General features: G+C 38.5%; 1 protein-coding gene across 1 annotated transcript in view; it reads right to left on the bottom strand.

Annotated features, from left to right (window-relative positions):
• The window catches only part of LOC141440256 (uncharacterized), a 39,153-nt gene that overhangs the window by 12,656 nt on the left and 13,940 nt on the right, over nucleotides 1-12,557 (bottom strand). Inside the window, exons 2-3 of the mRNA XM_074104720.1 lie at nucleotides 2,457-2,628; nucleotides 617-785 (exon numbers count right to left, since the gene is read on the bottom strand). Coding sequence (XP_073960821.1) covers nucleotides 617-785; nucleotides 2,457-2,628 — 341 coding nt within the window. The remainder of the gene's footprint in view (nucleotides 1-616; nucleotides 786-2,456; nucleotides 2,629-12,557) is intronic.

The raw sequence follows: 12,557 nt of genomic DNA, 5'->3' as shown, positions 1-12,557 counted from the left end.
GTAACGCTCGACGCCCCAGGCCCCACCGGTCACGGTTATTGGTGCCTAGATCAATTAAAATTCCTCTTTTGTTTATCAACTACATAATTGCTGAGCTCTTGTTATGTAATCTAATACGGTTTAAGGAATCAACATAGGCACTACATGACCCGATGGTGCAATGTTTATATGACGCCTAACCATGTTTACGACTGTCTTTACAACTTTTTTTATGTTTTAGAATTTAGGTGAATGGGTTTACTGGATTCATGTATTGTTAGTTGCTATATTATATTGATTCTCATATTTCCAAACAGGTATTTATGAAATTAAGCTATATGGCACGGAGAACAGGTGGCCGTTAAGGCCGAAAAGTTCTGATGCAGACCGCAGCGAGCGTCCATCAACGAGGTAGACGGATGACCTGGTCAAAGCCGCGGGTTCACGGTGGATGCAAGCCGCTTCCGATAGAAGCAGTTGAGGGTCTATGGGGGAGGCCTATATCCAACAATGGACGTCCTACGGCTAATATGATAATGATGATGATTGAAATTAAATTTTCCACCGCTTTAGTTTGGAACTGTAGTGCTGCTTTAGATAAAACAACACAGAAATCATCACAATAATCAGTTCTTACCATTAAAGTCAGGGTCTGGTATGCTGTTCTCCAAGCTGTACCGGAAGGCGGTGAGGTGTTCATCCAGGTTGCCTTCCTGGGGCACTCCACCGTTCCGGAGCCTCATCTTGCCATTCTTGTCTCTCATCAGGATGGCTGGGAACAGCCCTGGATCGTACAGGATTGCTATCTGGAAGACGGTGAATTATGAGAGGGTTAATTGCATTATGCAATTTTTGGGTTGTTTTTTTTGTTGTTTGTTTGGTCAGGAGTACTCTAAACCGACGTGCATGCATGAAAAGATTGATGAATGTAGAGGAAGCGAGAGTTGTATGCCAGAATCGTAGCTGGAAAGATGTAGTCTCTGCCTACCCCGTTGGGAAAGAGGCGTGATTTTATTGTATGTATGTATGCAATTTTGTATAGCGCATGAAACTGACATACAGAGGCCTTATTACTCGTATCTAACGTACCCGGAATCAGAATCGCTTTCACTGCTTCTTTCGGTCATACAGTATAGCATGAGGCTAGAAAGAGATGGTGGAGAGATCGCAGATGCCCGTGCGTTAGACAATACGACCTGTGGTTCAATTGTATAAATACGATTAAACTGATCAAGTGTTTCCATACGTGCTTCTGTTTCGTACCTACCTACCTGAGCTTCGTTTTGAACTGCACTTTTTGCGGGCAAAAACTGGTCGTCACAGTGGGTATGTTTTATGTTTTGTTTTTAAATGGGTTCCACTGAATTACTTTCGGATTGATTACTTCTATACGTTCTTGATTAAAAGGGTCTTGAGTCAAGACTCTTGACTAGACAGACGGACAACAAACTCTGTAAGGGATCCTCGGTAATAATAAGTTTTTGGTAAAAAAAAAACATTTTTAATACAAGCTTTTTTGCTGACTGTACTTTTTGTCGACTTTACTTGCATTGTCACCCAAACTAAATGTGCGTAATCTCAAGTCGATGCATTAACCGTTGAAGAGTTCCGTCCTGCCAGATTATTGTAATTTATGCCATTAATTCATGCCAAATTCCAACTTAATCCGACTACTGGAAGTTAGTCGAATTTAACTTGCAAGATTTGACTACAGACAGACAGAAAACGGGACAGGTGAAACTAAATAAAAGCTTGTAAAAATGAAATTTCTTAGAGACTGTCTGTGGATTGGTCATAACTCGTATTGCGTGTAGATTATGAAGGGCCTGTCCCATAAGTAAAATATCTATTTAATTAAACTAATAGTTTTATCTTCTTAGAATCTTCTAATTCTTAGATTCCCAGATAGCTGGACACCTGGAATCTCAACCGCTGAGTTTAGAATTATGAAATTTGACGTGAAATCTTTTACGAAATCCACGATGTTTTTTTGGTTGGGACGTGGTCAGAGGAGATGATGATGGATAGAATGAGGGTACTTCCGTCTCGCGGTCAGGATGCGACTTTAATTCATGAGCTACCATGGAACCATTTCACAGTAAACGTCACAAACATGGATGCACAGAAAAACCAGAAAAAGTGACCAGCACTGGGAATCGAACCCAGGTCCTCAGCATTCCGTGCTGCGTGCAACCCCTACACCACTGCTGGACAGGAATCTAGAGACGATTTTTTCCTATGCATACATATCTCAGGTTGCTTATTTCTACTTTGCTACTTAAGCAGCAGCACTAGCGACATCTATGTTGCTTCGACAGACGTCACACTCTTTCGGAACCAACCGCTCACCCAGACAAGACCTGATGCTGAGGACCTGGTTTCGATTCCCAGTGCTGGTCACTTTTTCTGGTTTTTCTGTCGATAAAAACTTCTTTTAGAATATAGGTGTTTTATTTCACCACCCGATAATACCTTACCTGCTCCCCCAGGAAGCTGTCGTCCTTATTCTGGATGATGCCGTACTTGTCGAACAGCCCGTCGAAAGGGATCTTCTTGGAGCGGCACTGCTTGGTGGGGACATTCCAGTAAACCTGGTAGGGCTTGGCTCGCGGTAAGGTGTCTGGGGGCCGCTCCACTAAGAAATAGTTGCTGGAAGACAACGATAATTTTGGTTAATTTCAGGATCAAGACTAAGACTTAGTCAAAGTCAAGTCAAAGGTCAAAGTGATTTATTTGTAAACATAATGTATAACTGATTACAGCGGTGGAAAAATTTGGCATGCAACATTATGTTTTGCCGATAGGCGTACAATAATCAAAATTAAAACTAAAACTAGGATTAAAATAAAATAATATTATATGTACCTATACAAAAAAGATATAATTAAAATATAAAAAAAGAGATTTTAAGTACTTATGTCAATGCTAATAAAAACTATTTATTTAATTTAAATTGTCTTTAAAAAAATCTGAAATTGAATAATAGCATTTAGAAATTAAAAATTTAGAGAGTTATTCTTAAATTCCTGCAGTGGCAGCAATCTCAAGGCAATAGGTACTTTGTTATAAATTTTGCTTGCTAAGCAGAATACGCTTTAGTGAGGTGCGTGCTATTACCGAGCAGACCTCATGGGTGCGATGGATATTCCTCTCAGACACTTTGGATACCCTCTTAAATAAATTATAATTGGTTCTTAACAATAGATAAGTGTTTATCAGGAGACTAGGAGACTTGCTCGTTTGCCATCCAGTCGATTAAAAAAACCGGCCGAGAGCTTGTCGGACACGCCTAAAATAGGGTTCCGTAGCCATTACGAAAAAATTAAGTAATATTTTTCGAAGGATTTCGTATTATATACGGAATCTTCCAAGTTTATAGGTATATTTTATACCTTAGGCTGCTATTTACTCTTAAACTACTAATAATTCTCAAGCCAACTTAGCCTTATAGTTTTCCTTGGAAGTTTGATATAAGTACTTACTACCATCATGATTTTTTTCAAATTTTTACACCCACCGGTTTAATCGATTTTCATGAAAATTTGCACTTTAAAGTTGAATATTTCGCAAAAAAATCACTGAATCGAAAAAATTGTTTTATGACACCTAATGGTTTTAAGAGACCTATTTAACGATACCCCACACTATAGGATTGGATGAGAAAAAATAAATCACCCCCACTTTACGTCTATTTACATGTATATTCGTGCAAAATTACAGCTTTCTAGCACTGATAGTCCCTGAGCAAAGCCGCGGACGGACGGACAGACAGACAGACAGAAATGGCGAAACTATAAGGGTTCCGTTTTAGCCATTTTGACTCCGGAGTAAAAAGTAGATCCTGAAATTAACCAAAATTATGAAGGAAATATTTTCACTTCTTAAAATTGAATGAGGAAAGTAACCCGACTCCAGTTTGCTTTATTAGTTGGCTTTGTCCGAATCAAACGAGATAAAACTACTTTCTCGCCGCCTTTAACCAGGATACGTGAATTACCTTTTTGCCCGTCCGTCTTACTCCTACGTTAATCGTTTTCTTACGCATAATTCTACGAATCAAGCGTGGGTTTGCTTTTTATACTTTAAGAAATTAACGAATCAACTCGGTATCACAAAGTTGTACGTTTTTAGGGTTCCATACCTCAAAATGAACGTTTGTCTGTCTGTCCGTCTGTCAACCCTTTTTCTCGGGAACGTGCGGAGGTATCAACGTGCGGAGGTATCAAACTAAAATTAGTTACTCAGGTCTGCTACTACTTGAAGCAGAGGAACAATGAAACTTACAAGTTAGAAAGTTAAAAGATAATGTCATCAAAAACTTTTTACGAGTAAGTATACAAATTACCGTAACCGAAAAACCTACGGTACTTACTACCTACTTTCGGTTGCCCTAGAAACTTTGAAATTAGGCTTCAAGGTAGCTCTTATAGCACACTCAATTGGGAATAGTTGTTAAATTATCAATGTATCAATAGCAAATGGATCCATGATCAAAATTAAAAATAATTTGAATACCTACTTAGTCTGAAAACTTTTTGTCTGTTTGTCTGTCGATATCCACTTAACATGACCCCTTGCTGCGTACATTTGGCTTAGAAGAGGGGCTTTGCTGACACTAGATATTCATAGATGAGTACCATCAGCCAAATAAGTGGTCTATCAATTTTTAAACAATTTCCTATCAAATGAATGTGTCGCTAAAGTCGAACTTTCAAGTTGACAGACACGTCTATTTTCATTATTGTTTTATGCCATGCAAACGATTATCGACTTTAGGGTGGTAGACCACATTTTTGGCTGATGGTACCTACGTACAAAGTTGTACGAAACCCTCGGTGCGCGCGACTCGCACCTAATCGTTTTTTTAAATTAAAATCAGATTACATTACGATTAGCAAACTTAGTTATAATTCCAAAAAAGGTTATAACCGGTTCAGTAAGGAACTCTAACTTATTCGTAAATGCTATTTCTGGCAAAGTATCTGTTGTATCTATTCATTGGAGTGATTGATCTCTTTTTGACAAAAAATGACCTTCAGGAACTACGAGTATACCAGCAGGGCTACTACGAAACCGAAACTCGAAGTTCGTGTTGTGCGGTCCCTCTGACACTTATACTATTTAATACGAGAGCGAGAGGGACGGTACGACACGAACTTCGAGTTTCGAGTTTCGTAGTAGCCCTGCAGGTTTTTTTTATTATAACGTGTATTGAGCGTGATATAAATAGTATGGTGTGTAGCGCTGGATGTAGGTGGCAAGTTATCGCTTATTGTAGCACTTCTACGAATAATAATTTTCTCATAGAGCCAGGACGCCCTCTGGCCAGGCGGAGTGACGACCTACAAAAGGCTCCTTGGTAACTGCATCCTGCGAATTATTATTCAAAACTAGCTTTTGCCCGCGGCTTAGCCCGTGTGGAATTCGGTTATCGTGTGCCGTTCCCTCGGGAACTGTGCATTTTTCCGCGCGGGATAAAAAGTAGCCTATGTCACTCTCGGGCCCATAAAAAATCTCTATGCCAAAAATTACGTCGACCCGTCGCTCCGTTTTGTGAAAGACAGATAAACATACAAACACACTTTCGCGTTTATTATGTATTTTATTCAAAATTTGGCCCATCAGCAATAACTCACAGACGTGCGAACAAACAAACAGATGCTACCAATAACTGTCTACTCAGTTGCAAAAGTACGACCTTGCTCCACGTACAGACAGCTCACACAAACGTGCGAATACGTGTCGCTAAGACAACTAAACTACGTAGGTAGACGTAAATATTCACGTTATGTTTGGCCATGATTTGACCGTGAATATATGACAGAAAAAAGCTAAATAAATTCCATTTTCGCATAAATTATTTTAACTAGTGTGATAAGCCGTTCTGTCTGATTTTCCACCGACTTCAAAAAAGGAGGAAGTCCAATTCGTTTGTATGTTTTTTTTTCAAACTCAAACTGACTCACAACATTTTTATTAACATAAAAAAACACACTACATCGTGTGTGTTTGTGTGTGTGTGTGGAATATATAAAATCCTGTAATCTCTCGAGTAAATATACATAGGGCAAAGGCTACCTAACTCTCGCCTCTCTCACTTCACGGATTGCTGACAAAGATGTTCACACTACAGCAGCCAACTATAGTAAAAAAACTCGTAATTTAAGATGTCGTAGTAACATATGGACGAGTCAGTGAACTGGTTACATCATAATTAGGTACTATTGTTTGTCATTTTGTTTGTGTTGCTGGGAGGCCTAGTAACATTAAATTATTAGTAAAACGTCTTGCACAGTCGAACGAGTTGAATCATGATCTGTGGTGGTGCCTTTGTGCTACTAATTTGATGTTGACATCTCATACATTTGTCAAGGAAATCATAGTGAAATTGATTAATAAAAGGTTCCACCCTGGGTCATGATTCAATTTGTTTGACTGTACCTTGACGAGCAGAAATGACGGATCGCTTCCCATACAATGTTGTGTGGAAAGTGACTCCTTATTTTGCTCGTCAGTGTAATCATACTGTACTACTAATATTAACTATAAATCTGTGTTTATTAGGGTCTTGGATGTTTCATCATCATCATCATCATCATCATCATCATCTCAGCCTATATAGTTCCCACGCGGGCCCAGTGCGGATTGGGAACTTCACACGCACCATTGAATTGCTTCGCTGGTTTGTGCAGGTTTCCTCACGATGTTTTCCTTCACCGCAAAGCTCGTGGTGAATTTCAAATGTAACTCCGCACATGAATTTCGAAAAACTCAGAGGTGCGAGCCGGGGTTTGAACCCACGACCCTCTGCTTGAGAGGCGATAGGTCAAACCACTAGGCCACCACGGCTTTTGCTCACGGGCGGGCGGGCTCACGGGCTTTGCTTGGATGTTTAATATGTATTTAAGTATGTATTTATCTACATACATGTATAAGTATGTTTATCCGTTGCCCAGTATCCATATTACAAGCTTTGCTTAGTTTGAGACTAGGTCAATTGGTGTTAAATGTCCCATAATATTTATTTAGTTACTTTATTACTCTTTCACGCAGGGGCTTTGTGCCAGAATTTTTCACCATTTTTAGGATTCCGTAGCCGAAGCAACAAAACGGAACCCATATAGTTTCGTATTGTTCGTCCGTATGTCACAGGCATATTACTCGAAACTAGAAGACGTATATTGATAAAGTTTGAAGAATAGGTTCTGGTGATCTCTTTAACTACCATTTCAGTTTTCATGAAATCTTAACTAATCTAGCACTAACTTCATCAACTCCCCGCTCGATATCGCGCAGATAGTCAACTTATTGGTAAACAAACTGCCCTACAAGTTGACCTACTTCCTGTTAACTACGAGTATTTGCTCCCGACAAACTTACGATGTTTTTCAGGAGCTCGGTCAATATTTGGCACTTTAGGGAAATAAATGATAATATTATTGACAAGATCCTTTGACGGTGTTGTAATTTTAATGCAAAATACTAGCTTTGGCTCACTGTTATGCTCGACGTTGAAAAAAAAGTAAGCTATATGTTATATACACACACACTACAAACACGTTACTACACACGCATACTCACTACTGTTTAAGACCAGTGACCTTAGTGTAAGTTTTCGGTTACAAAATACGTCTCGATCGCGTTCGCGTTAAAATCTCAATTTGTATGGAAACACGAACAGCGCCTCTAGCGGAACGTTTGCGATGTTCGTGTTTCCATACAAATTGAGATTTTAACGCGAACGCGATCGAGAAGTATTTTGTAACCTAAAACTTACACTAGGGGTACAGAATAAGTGATAGTTGCTTTATTAGGATTCGCATGGGTGTAGTTTTAGAGAAATGGAACTGGAAAATGTAAAGTTTCTGTGATTAGATACCTTTTTTATGAGGGTTCCGTTGTGAACTAGGCACCCTTATAGTTTCGCCATGTCTGTCCGTCTGTCTGTCTGTCCGCGGCTATACTCAGAGACCGTAAGTACCACAAAGCTTTAATTTCGCATGAATATACATATCAGACACGCACAAGGTGTAACATAAAAAAAAAAAAAAAATTACGGTACCTCCCATAGACGTAAAGTAAGGGTGATTTTTTTTCCTCGACTAATCCTGTAGTGTGGAGTATCGTTGGATAGGTCTTTTAAAACCATTGGAGGGTGCCTTAACGATTTTTCGTTTCAGTGATCTGTTTGCGAAATATTCAACTGTAAAGTGCAAATTTTCATTTAAGTCGAGCGTCCTCCCCTCTAAATTTAGATTTTAATTTTAAATGTTGGGTGTATAATTTTGAAAATACAAGATGGTAAGTATATCAAATTTACAAGGAAAATTATAACGGCTAAGATTTTTTGAGAATTAGTAGTAGTGAGTAAATAGCAGCCTCAGGTAGGTATTAAATATACGTAAACTTGACAATACGAAATCCTTAGAAAAATGTTATTTGATTTTTTTGTAATGTCTACGGAACCCTGTCTTGCGCGTGTCCGAGACGCTCTTGGCCGTTTTTTTTTAAATATACTCGTGCGGAGCCGGGGCGGGTCGCTAGTGAAATAATGAGGTTATCTCTACGTTCTGCCTAACGCGTACTTGCTAACTAAACTAATTAGTAAGCAGTAGTTAAAAAACTTAACACGCGAACTAGTATGACTACTAACACTAAATGCCAGACACCCTAATGTGTCATTAATTCTATGTAAGTACCTACTTAGATCATTACTTACTTTATTTATTCTATACCATAGATGTACATCGAGACAGACAATTCAAACTACGCGCTAACGTAGCAAATATAGGGAATTTAAATAATTTATTGAATCAGGCGTTACTTTGCGGAGGTCCATATCAATGAACTAAAAGTTTTTTTTTTTTTTTTTATGGATAGCAAGGAAATCCTTGCTCAACTGGTATCTAATAACTGGTAGCATGGTGTACGGTTGTGTCACTCAGAAGATGAGCTCTGGTTGAGTTCGAAACGCGTCAGTGTAGTGAGGTGGTGATAGATGGGTTTGTGTGATTTGTGTGTGTTCTTACAGTGTGGAGGTGGAGGAACTGCATGAACACGCATATTTTGCATAAGCTTAGCTATCGTAAGGTCGCGGGTGAGCAAGGAAATTCTTTTAGTTCATTGATAGGGAATTTATTTAATAGACCATTTATTTCCTAAATTTTCACTAAAAAGGAAAAAAAGAACAATTAATTTAAAAAAACAAAAAACCCGCCTGCCTACTAATACTTAAAAGAAGAAAACTAGCTCTGTTAAGTTCAAGAACAACTTTTTTTTATTCTACTGGATGGAAAACGAGCAAGTGGGTCTCCTGATGGTAAGAGATCACCACTGCCCATAAACATCTGCAACACCAGGGGTATTGCAGATGCGTTGCCAACCTAGAGGCCTAAGATGGGATACCTCACGTACCAGTAATTTCACCGGCTGTCTTACTCTCCACGCCGAAACACAACAGTGCAAGCACTGCTGCTTCACAGCAGGATTAGCGAACATGAAGGTGGTAGCAATCCGGGCGGACCTTGCACAAGGTCCTACCACCTGCAACATACTTCTCCTTCTTCGCAGTTGGGTAAAAAAGTATGAGTGCGTACATTTTGAAAGTCGAATTTCTAACGGTCAAATGGGCTTGCAATTGTTGTCTTCATCATATCTAAACCAGTAAACCGATTTAGATGAAATTCGGTATAGAGATATTTGACTCCCGAGAAAGGACATAGGATAGTTTTATCCCGAAAATTGCATGATTCCCGTGAGATAGCGATAACCGAATTTTACGCGGACGGAGTCGTGGGTAGCAGCTAGTAATATATTTTGGCTGAAATGTTAACAGTTAGCAAAAAACTCATACTGTAAACCGAAAATGTCAACGAAAACTTTTTATACGTTAACGTTTCTATCTACATCGTGTGTCTGTACCATTAATAAGTATAGGAATACCTAAGTCTAGACCAAGGTTGGGCTCCTATAGCATGCGGCCGAATGGAGTTAATAGCTTAATATGGAGCCCTGGAATTTATGGCAATTCCATGGAGATAATGGTGATACCACTAATAAAATATGACCCTGGGGCTCGAGGAAGGCTAGTGGTGATCTGACCTATACCATACGTAAAGTAGAGATCGCCTCTCAAGCAGAGGGTCGTGGGTTCAAACCCCGGCTCGCACATCTGAGTTTTTCAAAATTCATGTGCGGAATTAAATTTGAAATTTACCACGAGCTTTGCGGTGAAGGAAAACATCGTGAGGAAATCTGCACAAACCTGCGATGCAATTCAATGGTGCGTGTGAAGTTCCCAATCCGCACTGGGCCCGCGGGGAACTATGGCCCAAGCCTCTTTGTTCTGAGAGGAGGCCTGTGCCCAGCAGTGGACGTATATAGGCTGGGATGATGATGATGATGAATGACCATTAATAAATATGACCCTGGGACTTGAGCCTTAGTGATCATCAAAACTCCGTACGTAAAGTAGAGATGCGTTCTATTATCGTTCAAACTTATACTGTGGGCAGTATCAGTACCGTTGGATAGATCTTTAAAACAAGCTAGTAATGTTTGCTAGGATCGTTTATCGATATAGGGATGGGTTTGCATAACCCAACCAACGAAAAGTTGGAAAAACCCCGACTTTGTCACTTCAAAGTTCCAAAAGCTATGCGGTTGTCCTGAAAAATCTCAAAGAAAATGATAATAGTATTATCTAAAAAGAAGGCTTCTCCAATTAGCTTGTACAGTCAAGTGTAAAAATATGTAGGTACAGGTAGGTATTTATGTACTCCTGTCGCTTTTAGTCGTTTTCACAATTTCGTATGGCTTTCAAAACATGACAAGGTACATAAATGATCACTTATTTATGACGTTGACTATACTTATTTCAAAGTTTCAAATTATGTACCACAGACTCTTATTACGTCGCAATAAGGCCGTAGTAACATCGTCCTACAACCAGAATCGCTTATCTGCATGAAATGTAGTTCGAGAAAAACGCATTAAAGGTTTGCATGCTCTAAAAACTATAAAAGCTAGTTAACTAAAAAAATATCTGTGTTCTATATAGATAATTTATCCCTTAATAGGAAGGGCTATGTTATTTACTCTATACTCGCGCCGAGTAGGTTAAAAATAGGGTTTTTTTCTTCAAAAGGTACTGCAGATAAGCGATTTTTGCCTGTAGACACGTTTTTTTTTTATCTTCTAAACTAGCAGTTTACGCAGATATATTGGTAAAACTATCATTTAAAGTCCATAATTGAAGCATTTTTCGCCGAATACAGTGTTAAACTGCTTACATGTTTTTATACAATTTAAGTTTTTAGTTTAAGTCTCAGCGCAAATAAGAGGTATTGGCTGTAAACAAATCGGAATTACCTCTTAAAGCGCGCTTAAAAAAGTGCAAAATATTTCTAAGATGTTTTGACTCTAGGCTTTTTTTCTGTTTTTCTAGCTTATATGCAATGTAGCATTATTCTGTTTTGTTTTTATCATTCAAAGACATAAACTTGTATTTTCGAAAAGTTCATCAATCTATTTCAACAAATAGGTACCAAATAGCCCAAAAATAAAAAAATGAAAACTAGCGAGCTAGAGTCTTAAATATGTAGTATATTTCTAGTATATGTGAGATATATTACGTTATCCTTTAATCATCATATGTGCGCTTAATACATTTAATTAGAACTTTTGATTACATGCATACAACAAAAAAACATATTTTATTTCACATTTTAATAAAAGGCACTTAGCAAACAGTCATGAAAAAGGAACCGTAATGGTAATAACCCATCAGTCTTCTTCTTCATCAAAAGATAACGAGCATGGATATTCAGGTTTCGATGAACTAAATAGAAAAACATAGGTATAACCAGATTCCAGCAGACCGTCGAAATGAACCCGAGTGTCATTAGATACCTACTATTTCTACTTCGTATCGTAGGTACGTCGTATCAATGAATAGCTTATCACGGCCATAAAACATTTACGTTTGTTAACATTTTATTGGTCTTGGCTTAATTTTGTATAGGTAATATGTTTATCAATTACGACATGTCGTCTGACTTTTGAGTTTTGATACCAGGCCGTAACTTGCAAACCAACCGCGAACAAGACATGCAACAGAAAATCGATTCCAAACTCTGTTGAATCCTCTTTTCAGTAGTAGAGGAATTTAAACTACCTGCCATTAAAAAGCTATAACACTAAATCCACTGCCATAAGCGCAGCTAAAAAAATAAAGATTTAATGAACTTTACAAAAAAAATGTTCAGTGAGACAAGCACTGATGAAAAATAAACCTTAATGGAATAATCATCAGTCTTCTTCTTCATCACTGCTTGTTTAGCTGTGGCTACTCAAACCAGCCATGGATAATTAATATTACTAAGCCAAGAACAATGAAATGTGTTGACTACGTAAATGTTTTATGCCGTGATAAGCTTTTCATTGATACGAGGTACCTACGATATGAAAGTAGTAAATAAGTAGGTCATCTAAATGGCAATCACGGTTCATTTGACGGCTGTTGGATCTGGTATATGTTTTTCTATAGCCGCGTATCCATTAGGCAGCCTCAGGCCGAG

The sequence above is a fragment of the Choristoneura fumiferana genome, chromosome 22 (genome assembly GCF_025370935.1).
Source record: "Choristoneura fumiferana chromosome 22, NRCan_CFum_1, whole genome shotgun sequence".
NCBI classification, from domain to species: Eukaryota; Metazoa; Arthropoda; class Insecta; order Lepidoptera; family Tortricidae; genus Choristoneura; species Choristoneura fumiferana.
This window is presented reverse-complemented; position numbering and strand designations above follow the sequence as displayed.